The 14,944-nt window shown below is 44.6% G+C and overlaps 1 protein-coding gene across 8 annotated transcripts in view; it reads left to right on the top strand.

The window, feature by feature from the left end:
- Nucleotides 1-322: 322 nt before the first annotated feature.
- KTN1 (kinectin 1) overlaps nucleotides 323-14,944 on the top strand; it is a 56,760-nt gene continuing 42,138 nt past the window's right edge. For 3 of the 8 annotated variants that reach the window (XM_017831763.1, XM_017831766.1, XM_017831762.1), the window contains exons 1-7: nucleotides 324-452; nucleotides 3,009-3,045; nucleotides 3,927-4,497; nucleotides 6,111-6,248; nucleotides 8,627-8,794; nucleotides 11,071-11,201; nucleotides 13,295-13,411. In XM_017831763.1, the coding sequence (XP_017687252.1) occupies nucleotides 3,969-4,497; nucleotides 6,111-6,248; nucleotides 8,627-8,794; nucleotides 11,071-11,201; nucleotides 13,295-13,411 (1,083 nt within the window). In that variant the 5' untranslated portion in view covers nucleotides 324-452; nucleotides 3,009-3,045; nucleotides 3,927-3,968. Of the gene's footprint in view, nucleotides 453-3,008; nucleotides 3,046-3,926; nucleotides 4,498-6,110; nucleotides 6,249-8,626; nucleotides 8,795-11,070; nucleotides 11,202-13,294; nucleotides 13,412-14,944 lie in introns of all 8 variants that reach the window. The other 5 variants (XM_017831768.1, XM_017831765.1, XM_017831764.1 and 2 more) reach the window with 4 other exon arrangements.

The following is a 14,944-nucleotide window of genomic DNA, read 5'->3' as shown; positions in this document are numbered from 1 at the left end:
CTCAAGTAAGCTAATCCCCTGGACCTAAACTGAATGAATATCCCGTGAAATGTGCTATCTGCACAGGGTGAAACTTGAGATTTAAATGCAAAAAGGTGTGTTAGAAAATCCAGGGCAACATTAACAGGCAGGGGAAGTCAGGTGCCAGCAGTAGTACTGCGCTGGAGTTCAGAAATAGCTGTTTTTCTGTGGCACGGGCTCTGTTTAGGGAACAAAAGTGCAATTCTTTTGTTAAAGGCAGGATGGGAACAGTAGCAGAGTCTGTGCACGGCCTGGGACAGATGAGGCTTGTTCCCCTTTTTCAGAATGACTAAAGAGATGTTGTGAGTTCTTGAATTTATGGATGAGACGGGAGGGTGTCTGCAAGGGGGGAGCCTGGCACGGGCGCTGGGCTCTGAGGAACGTGACCAGCAGCAGGTTAAGAATCAAATACAATCAAATACGAGTGAAAGGTGAGTATTTAACCAAATGCCTTGAAATTCAAACGTAGCTGAAGTGGCTGTGCCTCTCGTAGGCAGCAGTGAGGGGGTGTGCAGTGCAATTCCTGCCGGGTGTGCCTTGCCTGGGATTGTGGGTTTGAGTGGGAGCTGGAGCAGCTGCCCTGGGGACTTCTCTGAGGGAGCTGTGAGTGATAAAAGTCCCACTGCAGCACTTGCAGGGAGAAAAATGCATTTTTTGCATGAGGGTGTCTCCTCACAGGAATGGGAGGGATGGTAAAACTAAATTCTGAGGAGCAGTTCAGCTGGTATGTGAAGGTATGTTAAAGTTAATGTAGCATTTGCTTTTTCTGGTTTATCAGAATGAGCTTCTTCATCCTGTTTCTTTTTGCATGGCATAGAATACTTCTTTCCCTCTATAGTTTGCTTCTGTTTTTTTCCTAGATGGCTTTTTAATGTAACACAGGAGTATAAATGGGAATGACAAAACATTTTTAGTAATTGTAGATTGTCGGGGGACAACTGGAAATTGTGTGTGAGCCAAAACACTGCTGATTTACCCCATGGCAAGGATGCCACTTCATAAAGACATTTTGGCAAGGTGTGGATGGTGAAGGATGTTGTCTTGTGCTGTATATGAGCCAGCAGCAGTGGCATCCTCCTAGAGTGAGATTTAAATACCTTTGCTGGGCTGAGATGGCAAATAAGTGTGTGACCATCATAGCGAGAGCTCTTGTTTGCCATTCCTGGGTGTGCTTAATCAATTCTAATTACATCCTGAGACTTTTATTTGGGTTCAGGTTTTTGTTTGTTTTTTTTTTTAACCCTACTTCTGTGTGAGGAATTGGATTTGTGTATGGACTTCAGAGGCGAATCTGCCTGCCTCTGATCAGTGTTTGGGGTGGGAAGGTCCAGGGTGCTTTGCTTCACCCTGATGAGCAGGAGGAGGGCAGGAGCAGTAACTGGTGAGGCTCTGAACCTCATCATTGCAGTGTCATGCTCCAGATCCAGCAGATGATCCCGTTGCTCCAGTGGAGGGAAGCGCAGGGAGGGGAGAACAGGGTGGTGGACGGAGACTCAGCAGAGCTCGCGCCGCTCATCCAGCTCTGAGATCAGACCTCAGCTAGTCTGACATGTGTTCCCCACCCAGACTAGCTGCTGTAATTATGTATTTATGGCTCCTCTTGAAGCAGCTGAAGCTTTTAAATGTGTCCTCTCCTCTCTGGTCTCAGAGCAACAACCACTTTCTGTGAAAGTCCTTCCTCTATGCCCACTGTGCCTCCTGACCCTTGAGCCTCGAACCCCTTCCCAACACGTCTTATGCTGAGCGTGTGATTTGACCTGAGCATCTCCTGTCAGATGCTGGGAAAAGTGTAGGGACTGACGGCTGCAGGGTGGGATAGTCCTGGCTTGGCAAAGCCATGGGAGGAGTTCATGGCCAGCTGTGTGCTGGTGTTCCCAGCAAGGCAGAGATGGGCTGTGCCGGGCTCGGTGTGGTTGGGTATTGTAACTGTTGCAGTAATGTATTGTAATGATCAACTTAATTACACTTGTGAAAAAATCTGCTTAATTACATATTTACTTTGGGGATTAGCCTTTCCCGTAAGCATTCAATATTGACTTTGGCTGAGACAAGTTTTCAAGATCTGCTTCCTTCAAGAGATGACTAATATTAGATCACTTAGTGCAGGGAGCTGGGTTTATCAAGTAGCTGTAATTAATCATTTTGAAAGCCCGAGCTTAGTTTTGAGCATCTGTGCTTTTTCTCCCCAAAAGACAAGCTTTTCCTCCCATCCCTCTGAGCCCTTCTGAAACTTTCTGTGCTGGATGTAATTTTAGACCCGAGTCTTTTCAGTGAGCAGAAAATAAATACAAAACTGGGAGGAGACTTAATGTTAAGACAACTGATGAATAATTAGTGTATTGAAACGTTATTCTTTTATTTGTATAACCTAATAGCCAAATTAGAGTTCCCAATCCTTGCTTTTTCTGCTGCTCAATGCACTGTACAAATATATTATCACAGTAACTCCTCTCTGTCTAGAATTTCTTATATATATCAGCAATTCCCTCTGGAACCAGAGCCAGGTTCCACATGGAGCTCTCTCCAGGGTGGCAGGGTGGCAAAGCCAGTTTGTGGTAGCAGCTTCCAAAAAAAGTTGGGAATTGAGGTAAAACAGCCTTAAATAAGTATAGACTAATCCCCTGTCAGCCCAGAAGCAGGGAGAGCCTGTCCTCTTCCTGCACCACCCAACTTCTCCATGGACTTTAGTCCCTGTGCCCTGGGTAGGCACAACTATTTGCTTTTCCTAGGCAGCACAGGGAATACTCTGAGCAACCTGGGTTAAATCCCTTGCCTTCCATTCCCAAGGGACACTTGAGTTGAAGAGTTGTCTTTTCTTGTGTAGAGGAAAATGTAGTTGAAGCACGTGCTTCCCGTGGTGGTTTTTAAACTGAGGTGGTGAATCAGGAATTGTATTTGCTTAATTAGAGTTTGGATTATGTTTGTTTCATTTTTTATTCAATGTCTGGTGCTTTTTTTTTTTTTTTCTTTTTCCTTGGAACAAACAGTCTGAGGAGGATTTGGATTCTACCTGCAAAAATCCAGGTCTGTTCATAGCAATTAGTTTTGAAAGGGGGGAGGGGAAAGTTAGAATGAAGCTAAAAATCCCTAACTGTGGGGTCAAGACAAGCCAGATTTTAACTCTGTGGTTCCTGCTTTAAAAAAAAAAATCAAAAAACCCCTAATGTTTGGGACATAATGTTTTCAGCAAATTATCCTGGAGTCATCTAGTCTGTAAGTGTCCTGGAAGTTATACACTGTTACATGTGCAAAATAAGTAACAGGTCTTCCTGTTTTCCTATAAATGTATGGAATTTTCGTGGGTTTGAAGTTGGGTTTTAGACTTCAAAAAGCAGTTTTTGAAAATACCTGATTCTTTATGATTGACTAAAATTCAGGGCTCTCTCCTTTCTTCCCCTCATTCCACTTCTGAAGCTGTCATAAGTCTGGGAACAAAAGGAAGCTGAAACTTAACTCCCACTTGCCAAGATAAAGATCTTAATTCATTATGTTTGATTTATAAAAAAAACCCCAACAAAACGGTGTTGTGCATGTACTGGTCCTTATTTCACAGCCTCTGAAAGTGCTGTCTCATGTATTTCCGAAATCAAAAGCTTCATGAAGTTCACATAGGGAAGGAAGAGTGAGGAAAAGCAAGGGAAAAGGAGAACTGCTCTCTTCCCAGATCAGCAGTCTGGCAAATTGCAGTTCTTCCTATCCAGGTTAACAACTTTGAAGGGAATGGTAAATGATTCCAGAAGTTGTTCCATGGTTGATGTAGTTTGGTAATTTTATTAAAGTCACTTTAAGGCTACTCTATAACAATGAGAAATCTTTTATTATTATAATCACTGGAGGAAATGATATCGAGGGAAAAACCTGCTCAAAACCTAATTTTTTTTTCTTTTTCTTTTTTCCCCCTCTAGGTTTTTTTTTTTTTTAAGGAATTATAGCTAAGAAAAAGCACAATGGAGTTTTACGAGTCTACCTACTTTATCATCCTCATTCCTAGTGTGGTTATTACAGTCATCTTCCTCTTCTTCTACCTTTTCATGAGAGAGACTTTGTACGATGAGGTCCTGGCGAAACAGAAAAGGGACCTAAAGTTCCAACCCACCAAGGCCGACAAAAAGAAAACCGAGAAGAAGAAGAACAAGAAGAAAGAAGCTCAGAACGGGAACATCCACGAGTCTGACTCCGAGAGTGCCCCTCGGGACTTTAAGCTCTCTGATGCCCTGAGCACAGACGAGGAGCACGTCACCGTCACCCCCGTTCCCTCGGGCGCGACCGAGGCACCGGCCGGCGTCAGGGAACGGAAGAAGAAGGAGAAGAAGCACAAGGCCGGTCAGGATGATCACGTAACTAAGGACTCGGAAGGATCCAAGTCTTCAGGCAAGAAAGTAGATCCAGTCCCTGTTACAAAACAGCCCACTCCACCATCTGAACCAACAGCAGCTAAGAAGAAGCCTGGGCAGAAGAAGCAGAAAAATGGAATGGGTATCTGATGTTGCATATGCTTCTTGCACAGAACGCCAAAGCTGTGTTCTGCTTTTTGCAAGGCCACAGAGTGTCTCTCACAACTGTTCTGCCTGATCTCTCCGGGGCAAAGCCCTCTTCTAACCTTTTCCTTTTTTACAAGCTATTGCTTTTTTCCCCCCCCTCCGTTTTTCATCATCTGGCAGCAATGCTCTGGTTTTCCTCCTCCCGTCCTTGCTTTCCTCTACTGAAGATGAAGGGAAACAGAGTAGCTCGTATCTCTGCTTTGCTCTGTGGTTTGGCTGCTTTGCTCTCAAGCTGTCAAAACTTTGATTACCTGAAAGAACCTACTAGATGTTTGCTGTGTGCATTCTGAGGCCAAGCTCTGGAAAAAAAAAAAAAAGGAGTCCTAAGAGTGGTTGCTCTGATAAGGGAGGGCATCTAGAGAGCCCTCATAGCAGACTGCAAAATAAATCATTGTTTAAGTGCAGGCTTAATGTACAGAGAGGTGTGTGGTGGCTGATTCATGGAAAGAAGCACTTATAGCTGCTTCCCACCTGCTACACCTCTATAATTGAATGGAACTGATGCTAAAACTGGTCTGGCTGTTGTAACTGAAATACCCAACATAGAACAGACCAAAAACTGCTCAGAATCGTTTCTGTCTTGACCATATCCTCAGCAGCTGCCAGGTCTCAGTGTGGTTGTCTGACTATGAATAGAAGTGAAAAAAGAATAAAAATACCCGGTTCCAGAAATAAGCGAAACCCGAGGTGTTTGCAGATCCCCTTTTGAGGTGCAGGCACAGCAGGTTTGCACAGGGAGTGAGGAAAAAGAGCGACATTGCTGCTTGATGTGGTAGATTTTTTTTAATTATTATTATTCTTTTTCTGAAAAAATGGAGAGAAAAAGTCCCACCCACCACCAACAGAAGAAGTATCAAATCTTGTTTGTGGGTGTTCTCCAAAAATCTCTGTGGCACAGTTAAATTGTGGTCTGCAGGCACAGTTCTGAGGGCAGCCAACAACTGAGTCTTATCCTTGATTACAGGAGCTGACACCAGAGCCCTGCACTGTGCGTGTCAGCTCTGACAAGAATCTTAATATAGCCCAGGCTGTCCAAAATGATAAAAAAAAATTCTCACTAGAAACTGCTTTTCAAAAGAACAGTTCCCTAATGGGAAACTCTTTATTTTCTGCTTCTCACAGTCCCAGTAGCTATTGGGGGTGTGTATTTAAAGTGCCCAAGTGGGTTTGTGGAGGGGAAAAGTACACTTCTAAATGAGAAACTAATGTGGGTAACACGTGCTATCTGCTCTGTCACAGTGAAATCTGGATTGGATTTGTTAAACTGTTCCTTGCATTGCCGTGTGTTCTGCTTGCAGATGAGATTCCTGTCTGTAAAATCAGTAGGTGCTGTGGCTCCTCACTCTGCTAAACCTTCTTATGCCTTTGGGGTTCTCTCCTGATGTGGGAATTGTCTGTGTGTGTGTACGTGTGGATAACTTTGTGTTCTGATTTAAAATATGTGAGTTTCTTTTCCTGGGAGTGGACTTTGGTTATTACAGATTTACTGATTTAAAAATAATGCCAAGAATACACAGAAGAGCATATTGGTTTAATTGTCTCTTACAGATGATCAGGATAGCAAGGCTGATTCTGTTGTGTCTCCTGCCAAAAAGCAAGAACCTGTGCTACTCCACCAGGAGATAAAGCAAGAAAATGTATCAGGAAAGAAGAAAGTCTCTGCCAAGAAGCAGAAAGTTGATAATGGTGAGAATTCTGACTGTGATTTAGTTCAGATAAACTTATCTGTTAAACCTTTTTGCCATCCATACTTTAGTTTCTCTTCCTCTGGAAAATAATTTCGTAGAATAATAACTCTTTTAATTTGAAAAAGCAGGAATTCCAGGTAGGAAAGGTTGCTGAGCCTGAGATACTATTTAATTTTATCAACATCTGGTATCACTGAGCATTGGATAATGCTGTGAACCCCTCTGAGCTCTCTTGGATCCGAACATCCACGCTTGAATGAGGACTAATGTGGAGACTTAGAGTACAAGCTGAGCAGGCTCTTAAGTTGCTCTAAGCAAGGCATGTCTGGAACTGCTGCAATCATCTGCCCTGAACAAGATTGCAGTTTTTTTAGCTGGTTGCTTTGACCACATTCCTCTCTTATTGTCCTTTTGTTGGCTGCCTGGTGCTCCAACACAAACTGTTCGTCTTTGCTGTCAAGGCCTTCAGTGTTCGTCATCCCTCGTTCTCTGCCAAGATGCTGTTTCTTGTCTCCTCTTGGCTCAGTGTGTCTCTGTGTTTGTGTTTTGTTTTTTTTTTTTTCCTTTTTTTAAGTTTTTACAATGAGTGCTGTTGTGTCTGTGGCTTTTGGACAGAGTGTGACTATGAAGATCTGTGAGGCCACCTTGTTAGCTTCAAAACTCTTCTCTACTGGGACAGCTATGAAGCTGGAGGCTGATGGGCTGCTCCTGGGGTAGACACTGTTGCTCCCTGTTCCCTTCATACTTTGGTCAGGTTATCATGGGTCCAGATCAGTTTTGGGCCCTGGTCAGACCAGGGTGGGGTTCCAAGCAGTGTAGTGTTCCTGTATAACTGAAAAACTGCCAAATGATTCCTGGAAGAAGCCTACTGATGGGGAACCTAGGATGTGACTGTCTTTTATGGATGTTCTTATGCTTTTCACAGTGGAAATGGGTGCATTGCATTTTTTTTTTTGAGGGGCCACAAACTTGTCTGTACATGGCAAAGAAGTGTCAGTACCAGCTCAGGCAGCAAAGCTGAGCTGTCAGTGCTACAGGGGAACAGCTCATGCATTATTTGAACACAAGCTGTTTCCTTTTAAAGCCACCTCTCCAAAATGACAGAGCAAAAATGAGCTGTGGTGGGCATCAGGATCGGCCAAGGCAGCACTGTGGGGATTTCAGGTGTTACTGACACTGCAAAATGTCTCATTAAAGAGGTTTTGAAAGGAGGGGAAGTTAGTAAGGAGAGGAAGGGAAAATGTGAGGGTGGTAACCGGATTAGATGGTGGATATTTCTGCTAGAGGAGAGCTCTCCTCACTTCTGAGCTTGCAGTGTACCTGCAGGTGTTTGCTGGCTGCTTAAGTGCAAAGACTAGCAGGTGGCACAAAAAGGTCCATCTGGCCTATTCTGCTCCTTAACAGCAGCCAGGGTTTAGAAGTGTTTTATAACTGGCTCTCTGGCAGCCAGGAGTGCATATTTGTTTTGCACTGATGCCCCAAGCCCTGCGTCCCACCCGGTTCCTCCTCTCCCTGCGCTGCTGTGTGGCATCTGTTGTCCATCAGCCCTGCAGCCTGGGCTGGCTGGGTCAGTGAGCTTTCCTGCTGGGATATGGCTCTGTTCACAACCTCTTGGATACTCCAGGCAGTGTAGCTCAGGACTGGGCAAACAGCAGATCCAGCTCTGGCTGTGTCTGTTGTCCCTGGTCTGTCGCTCTTCCTCTCCTTTTTGAGTTCTTTGGACAGAGGCTGCTCCTTATCCAGTGCTGTGTGAATGGAGACCCAGGGTCAGGCAGTACCTCTGGGAACCTCTCTGCATGTTAATGATGCCTGAAGCCTGCTCTGACAGTTGAGATATCTTCATTAGGAGCAGTTGAGTCTGCATGCAAAATAAGCCTGGTTGCTGTCCCTACTCTGTGTCCTGCCTAAGTGGTTGAGTTCACAGGTGATGTAATCCATGTGAAAATGCTGGCAGTGAAGTACTAGCTTTTAACAGAATAGGGACAAAAGACTTTACTCATACTTTAGGGATGCTGAATGATTTCATACACAGCCACAAATAAACCAGTCTCATTGAGGCTTTGTGCAACTTTCTCATTAAAGTGAAATGAAAGTCAAAATGTAAAGATTCTTCTCTGTTACTTGTTAAAATGCTAAAAGGCAGCTTTGGAAGTAGAAATTAAGCTATTAAATTACTATGCATTAGAGACCTCTATTTAATGGACTTACCTGAAGAGATTTAATGAGTTAAGCTGTGAAGGATAACAGAAATGGAGAGTATAACTATTGAGGTTAGAGATGCTTTAATCCAATTCTAATATGTTATGCACCTTTTCTAAAAATGTTGATGTTAATTATTACAAAGCTTTAACCCACCCTGTGGACTTTTGATTACAGTTTTGGTGGATGAACCTCTTATTCAACCAACTACTTATATTCCTTTGATGGATAATTCCGACTCTGGCACTTTGGAAAAGCGAGAAGCGGTCGAAGTAGTAAAACACAACGTGAATGAGGGGATCCAGAAGAGCAGTGGCAAGAAACTGAAGAACGAAACAGATAAAGGTAAGAAACTGATAATTCAGGCATAGCCTGCTTGCAAACCTGAACAGGGAAAATGTGTGGGGAGGGGGATCCCGTTGTATGTACTGGGAAGAAGGGATTTGAGGAAAACCTTTGTGGCTGCAGGATGCTCTTCTTGTGTGTGCTCCTTTCTGCCTTGTCTTTGGCACTGTGGAAAGGGCTTTGTGCCATCTGAATCCTTTGAGCTCTGACTGGGCTTTTGTGTCCCCACAGTGAGCAAATGGGTGATCACAGACCACACAGATGCACGGGAGAGAGTTTCACAGTGGATAGTTCAGGCATTGCTAACAGGGATGGACTCTAACCCAGAGCTTTCAGCACAGGTTGTTGGAGTCTGTGTGAGGCTGGCAGTGCAGCCTGTGTTCTCTGGGGATGTTCACGGACCTGTCTGGAACTGACCCAGTGCAACACAGTTATCTGAAGCAGATTGCCAGTGGAGATAGTCTGGCAGTTCCCAACAAGACTCAGAATTTTCCCTTCGGTGCAGTTGGAATTGGTTGGCACAGGGGAACTTCCCTCATTCTCCCACAGATGCCTGGAGTGATTAATGAGCATTGTGTCCCACCCTGAAGCTTTAAACAGGCCACTGACCTGCTCAAAGCCTGCCAAACTTACTGAGCCATGGGGTGAGACCCTCAAATTTGTGGGCAGCCAGAGGGAAGCCAAGTGGCTGAGCAATGATTCCCTGCTCATGTTTGCATAGGAGGCTGGTTCTCCAATGTTCCTGTCTGGTCACTCACCACACTCTTTGGAACCTCTCTTTTTAGACTTGTCTTCCAAAATGCTCCCTTGAAAGCTTCCTGGTGACCCTTTGTGATATCTAGGTTGGATTCCAACATGCCTGAGGCTCCTCTTGTGCTTCTGCCTCGATGTCTGCATGTTACTGTCCTGTAGCATCAAAACCTCTCATGTGCACCCGTCCCTTCTCATTTCCTTTGCAGGCTGTAACCTTCTCTGTGAACTCCTAATTCTCCTGTGTCAGCTGGGATTTGCCGTCCTGATATAGAAATCTTCCCCTGTTCTAATTGTAAGCTCCTTGGATGCAAGGGCAAGGTCTTCCTGTCTTCAGGGAGCACAGGGCTCAGGCTGGTCCTGCAGGCTGCTGCAGACTCCCAGCTAGCTGGGCTGTGGTCTCAGGAGCTTGGCATATTCCTGGTAACAGCATCACTGCTGATGTCAATGCAGCAGGGATGGGAGCTGCAGTCTATGACCAAGACTAAGTTGGATTTAGGACTAGAGGAGAGTGTGCTAGAATTTCTCAGTGTTTCCCTCTCTGTGCTCTGTTATTCAGTGATTTAGTTTTATACTTGATTTCTTAGTATCACTACTGCTTTTTTGTTCTTCATTTGTATTTCAGACTCTAGAGATGTTTAGGTTTGATGTGTAGCTCGGTTTCAGTGGCATGTTTAGCACCTGTGGTGAGAAACCTGGACCTTCTCCATGATCCTCGTGACAGTTTCTGAGCCAAGCATCATTTCTAAGCTTGTGTTGTTTTTGTTCCTCCCATCCTTTCACATACTTTTGTGCACTGGTGAATATTTCACAGGGATATGGGATGCCTTGGTCTTGTGCTTCCATTTCCTGGAGTCAGGGGGCCACCTAATGACCTACCTACGTGCAGCCTGTTTTTTGAGCGGTGTTTTTTGTTTGTTAGAGCATAGTTCAGTTGCATTGTTCTTTGTTTGTCTCTTTTAAGCACTTAGCCATTAAGAGGGATCTTACTGATTTATCTTCCTACTGCTGAATTGCTTCTGCAGCAGTTCCCTCAGTCTAAGTTTGGAAGTTAATATTTTTGTCTTTCATATAATGTAATCAAAAAAAGGGCCAGCTTTTAAATTAATTAACTTGTCGTGTGCTCGTTCAGCCAGGCTGTCCTTTAAATTGAGAGCTCAGCTTGAATTACTGTCAAAATACCCTGGAAGGGACTCTTCAATTTTTCACATTCATGCTATTTTTTTCCTCCAAAAATCTGTGTTTTGCTTTGTCTTCTTGCTAGCAACACTATAAACGTTACCAACTGTCCAAACAAAGTGGTGGGATTTTCTTTTTTCCCCAAACTATCAGCTGGCAGATTGTTATCAGATTTAAATGGGAGAGATGTTGTTTTTGCTGAATGCTCCTGACCTCCTGCTTCTTGGCATTTCAGGCTGGAATTAAATGTAATGCATAATGATACCCTCATCACATGCTGTTTCGAGGCAAAATAAATAATTCTGTATGGAGTCCACAGTAAATAAACCCTCCCTTCTGTGTTGCAGAGAATGCTGAGGTAAAATTTAAAGACTTTGTGACGTCCATGAAGAATATGATCTTCACCGAGGATGAGGCCCGCTGTGTGGTGGAGGTGCTGAAGGAAAAATCCGGTGCAATCCACGACTTCTTGCAAAAGGTGAATGGCTGGGAGTGGGGGTGTGGGGGGAGACAAAACTTTACTAAACACAGAAATTGGAAGAGGTGCTGTCAGATTAGCTGTTGTCCATGTTCTGTCGTGATTTGTGCGTTCTGCCTTTGGAAGACTCTTTCCAGCTGGTCTGTGCTTGCTTTGCATGCAGAAAGGAGTTGTCAGATGCCTGTGTGCTGCCATCTGCCATCCCAGGGGCTGGCAAGGTAGGCTGAGGGCTCTGACCCTTGTAAAGAGCAGACATGGCCATGGAGAATAAGGAATACAGCAGGAATGCTGCTGCTGCTGACACAGGGAAAGGCTATCTAGTGGCTTTCAGGAGCTGATCTTTCCCAACTGTATAAGTAGGATAAGCTACAGCAGAAATTAGGAGAAAGCTGGTGTGGCTGATCAGCTGATTCTGTGTTTTTCAGGTCTCTTCTTCTCAAGTTTACACATTGTAGTGTGACTTCTTTGGATGTTTTTCATAGGATTGTAGGGCAATTCAGATTTGGAAGGGACATGAGGGGTTTGTAGTCCAACCTCCTTCTCAAAGGAGGACCAGCTCTGAGGTCAGCTTGCTCAGGGCTTGATCCAGTCTGGTTGAAGCCTTCAGAGGCTGAGACTGCAAAATCCCTCTGTGCCAGCTCAGTAGTTATTTTTAATTCTTGTTTTCCAGACAGAAGAGAATGGTGACCACCAGTATCTTACAAATACCTGCTCCTCCTTCCCATGACTCAGCATGACTCTGTGCTCGTAACATCCTGATTGTCACACTTGAAATCTTGCAATCCTCAATTTTTCTGCAGATGTACCAAAAGAGAAATGCAGAACTAGATATGTGTCAATTAAGTTAAAGCAATTCAGGTTGGGAGGGACTTCAAGAGGTCATGCAGTCTGCCTGCTCAGAACAGGTCCAACATTGAATTTGGAGCAAGTTGCTCAGGGATTTGTCCAGCTGGGTCTTAAAAACCTCTAAGGACAAAACCCAATAGAGGTACACTTGGAATGGTGTTGCCTGTTCTAGCAGCCAGTCTGTTTGCTGTGTTTTTTTCTCTTAAAGGAAGGTTTGGTGTTAAAGCTAAACCTTTAGGATCAAAATGAGTTCCTGGGTTTGTGTACAACCAAAAAATGTGGGTCCCTGTAGATGGAAATGTAAATAGTTTTCTCTCTGTAGCTCATGCAAGTCACAGGCAGGGTGTTTTGTACTGCATACATACACAATACCACTAAAGGAGACCTTCCAAATTCAGAGTGCATTTATGGGACTGACACTTCTTTGCTTCTTCAGTGCTTAGACTTCACTGAGTGAAGTCTGAGTAGTTCAACCTCCTGCTCGAAGCACGACCTGCTCCAAGGCCAGCCCAGGCTCCTCAGGGCTTTATCCAGGCTTGAAACCTTGAAGGATTGAAACTGCACAACCCCCTCTGGGCAACCATCAGGCTTCACTGAGTGAAGTCTGAGCACAATCATGTAGAAATTGTGCCCATCACTGCAGCTATTTCAGTTTTTAGAACCAGTATACCAGTGGCAGGACCATGGGAATTGTTACTCTGGGTCCATTCCCTGTTGTATCTGTGTTAGTGTGCCAGCAGAAGTGTAATTAGCCGGAGCCTCCCCTGGGAAGTGGAAGGAGACACCAGATCAGTGTTTCCTTTTTCCTTTGTGGTGAGATATTTCAAGAGATTAGACTTGTTGGATTATATCTGCTTTGAGTGTGGGCTGGACCAGATGATCTTGGAAGTCCCTTACAACCTCAATTATTGAATGATTGAGCATCTCTGTGTCTTTTCCCATTATTTGTCTTAATGGCTGTTCTTTGTTTTCCCCACTACCACGCAGCAGCTCTCTTCCAATGGCCTTAAGAGCCCATTTATTCTCTTAATTGGTTTCTGTGTGCTTGAAAATGCATTTCCCTGTCTGATGGAGTGGGTGCTGCAGGATCCCAGGATCCATTAGCGGCAGGATTGGGTACTGGTGGTACCACCTACTCTGTGCAGATGGAGGATTTGGGAGCAGGAGGGTGTGTTTCCTCCTCTCAAGTTTGCCCTGCTGCCAGTACTTGTGGCATGTGTGGTCATTTTTATGTCCTCCTGCTGCAGGCCAGCAAGGCTGAGTCGGCTGCAGCTCTCCATCAGCTCCAGGACAAAGAGAAGATGCTCAATGCCATGAAGGAGGAGGCAGCTGTTGCAAAGGAGCAGTGCAAGCAGCTCTCCCAGGTAAATATAAAGAGTTTCATGTGTGTAGAGAGGAATCAGGGCCTTGTAGGATGAGCAGCCAGCAAATGCTGGCTTACTGAGCTTAGCCTAAGTTGAAAGGTGGAATTTTTATGCTGAGAAAGCTGCCAAGATGCTACGTTTGGTTTTATGATGTTATAATGTATTTATGCTGAATTATTTCCCAGTAGTTTTTCCAGAGAGTTCATTTACTGAGACTTTTAAGCTGAGCCTATTTTTCTTTTCAAATGGATCCTTTAAAAACACTTCCTTCACGAGTATGAGACTGTTTTGTGGATGCAAATATTAAATGTCTTTCCTGCACTGCTGTTTTAATTTGGGGTTATATTCTAGCATTCACATGCTTGTGTGCTCCTAGGCACAACAATCACGAGTTTTCTTCAAGAAGGAAGGTACAGAAAGTGTAGACTGCTTGCTTTAGCCCCTGGAGATGCAGCTCTGATTGCTTTGGACTTACAGGGATGCTGATGCGTCGCTGTCAAGACCAGTTTATGAAAAGTAACCTTTTTATGAAGGTTTCAGAGGAAAGCAGTTGCAGTAGAACAAATTATTTGGCAGATATGGACTGAATTGGAGAGTTTTGGGATGAGGATTCTGATGTTCTGGCTGGTTTGGAAGCGTGCAGGTATTAGGCTCGGGAAAGTCGTGTTATGGGACAAAACTTGGGCACAGAAAACTGGGTGGCTAAAGGTGAGAGCAGAGTGGCCACAGGACGTGGGAGTTGGGAGCTTTAGGGGATGGGAGGGGAAGAAGGGAGTGAGTATTGTGTTAGCTCCTGGCAAGGAGGGGGTGGATTTGTCGGTGGGATCAAGTGGTTTGGGATAGTCAGTGTGTAATCATAGGGAGGGAGAGCTTGTGATGTCTTTGGAGGCAAAAAAAAACCAACTGACTCAGGATTGCAGAATCAAAGGGGAGAGGTATCTGCTGTTGAAGAAGCAGAGGGAATGGATGAAGGAGCCTGGGTGGTTGGGGAAAAAACCATCTGCAACGTGATGCTTGTGAAGGTAAGGTGGGAGCTGCAGAGACGTAGGGGTCATCAGGACGTTTTCCCATCTGGACTGAGGAAGGAAGAAGCTGGGAGAAAATGGGTGAAAGCAAAGTTGCTGCAGTGCTGAAGTATCAGGATAAAAAAGGGATAAAGCTCAGCTTGACTGATGAAAGCTCTTATCTTCTAAATTCATGTGTTTCTCTGAAAACGCTGTCGAAAGCTAAGGGGAGACTTTAAGGTGCAGGGATGTTCCTGCAGGGGTGTTGATAAAGATGATAACTGGAGAGGATAAATGGGAGCAAGAGGTACCTGACCTCGGAGGTATTTGGCAAAACAAAAAGTAGGTGAAAGTTAATCTTCCCAGGATCTCTGGTGCTGCCCTGACATGTGGCTGGGTTAGTGAGGGCTGCAGCTGGATGGTGGGATTGGTGGAGGGACAGGGGAAGCTGCAGTGTGCCCTGGTGCCCTTCTTTTAGTTGCATCGTAGCACAGGAAGAGATAACATGGAAAAAAAGATTTGTCATAAG

Source organism: Lepidothrix coronata, unplaced genomic scaffold (genome assembly GCF_001604755.1).
Source record: "Lepidothrix coronata isolate B3197 unplaced genomic scaffold, Lepidothrix_coronata-1.0 Scaffold196, whole genome shotgun sequence".
Taxonomy (NCBI): domain Eukaryota; kingdom Metazoa; phylum Chordata; class Aves; order Passeriformes; family Pipridae; genus Lepidothrix; species Lepidothrix coronata.
This window is presented reverse-complemented; position numbering and strand designations above follow the sequence as displayed.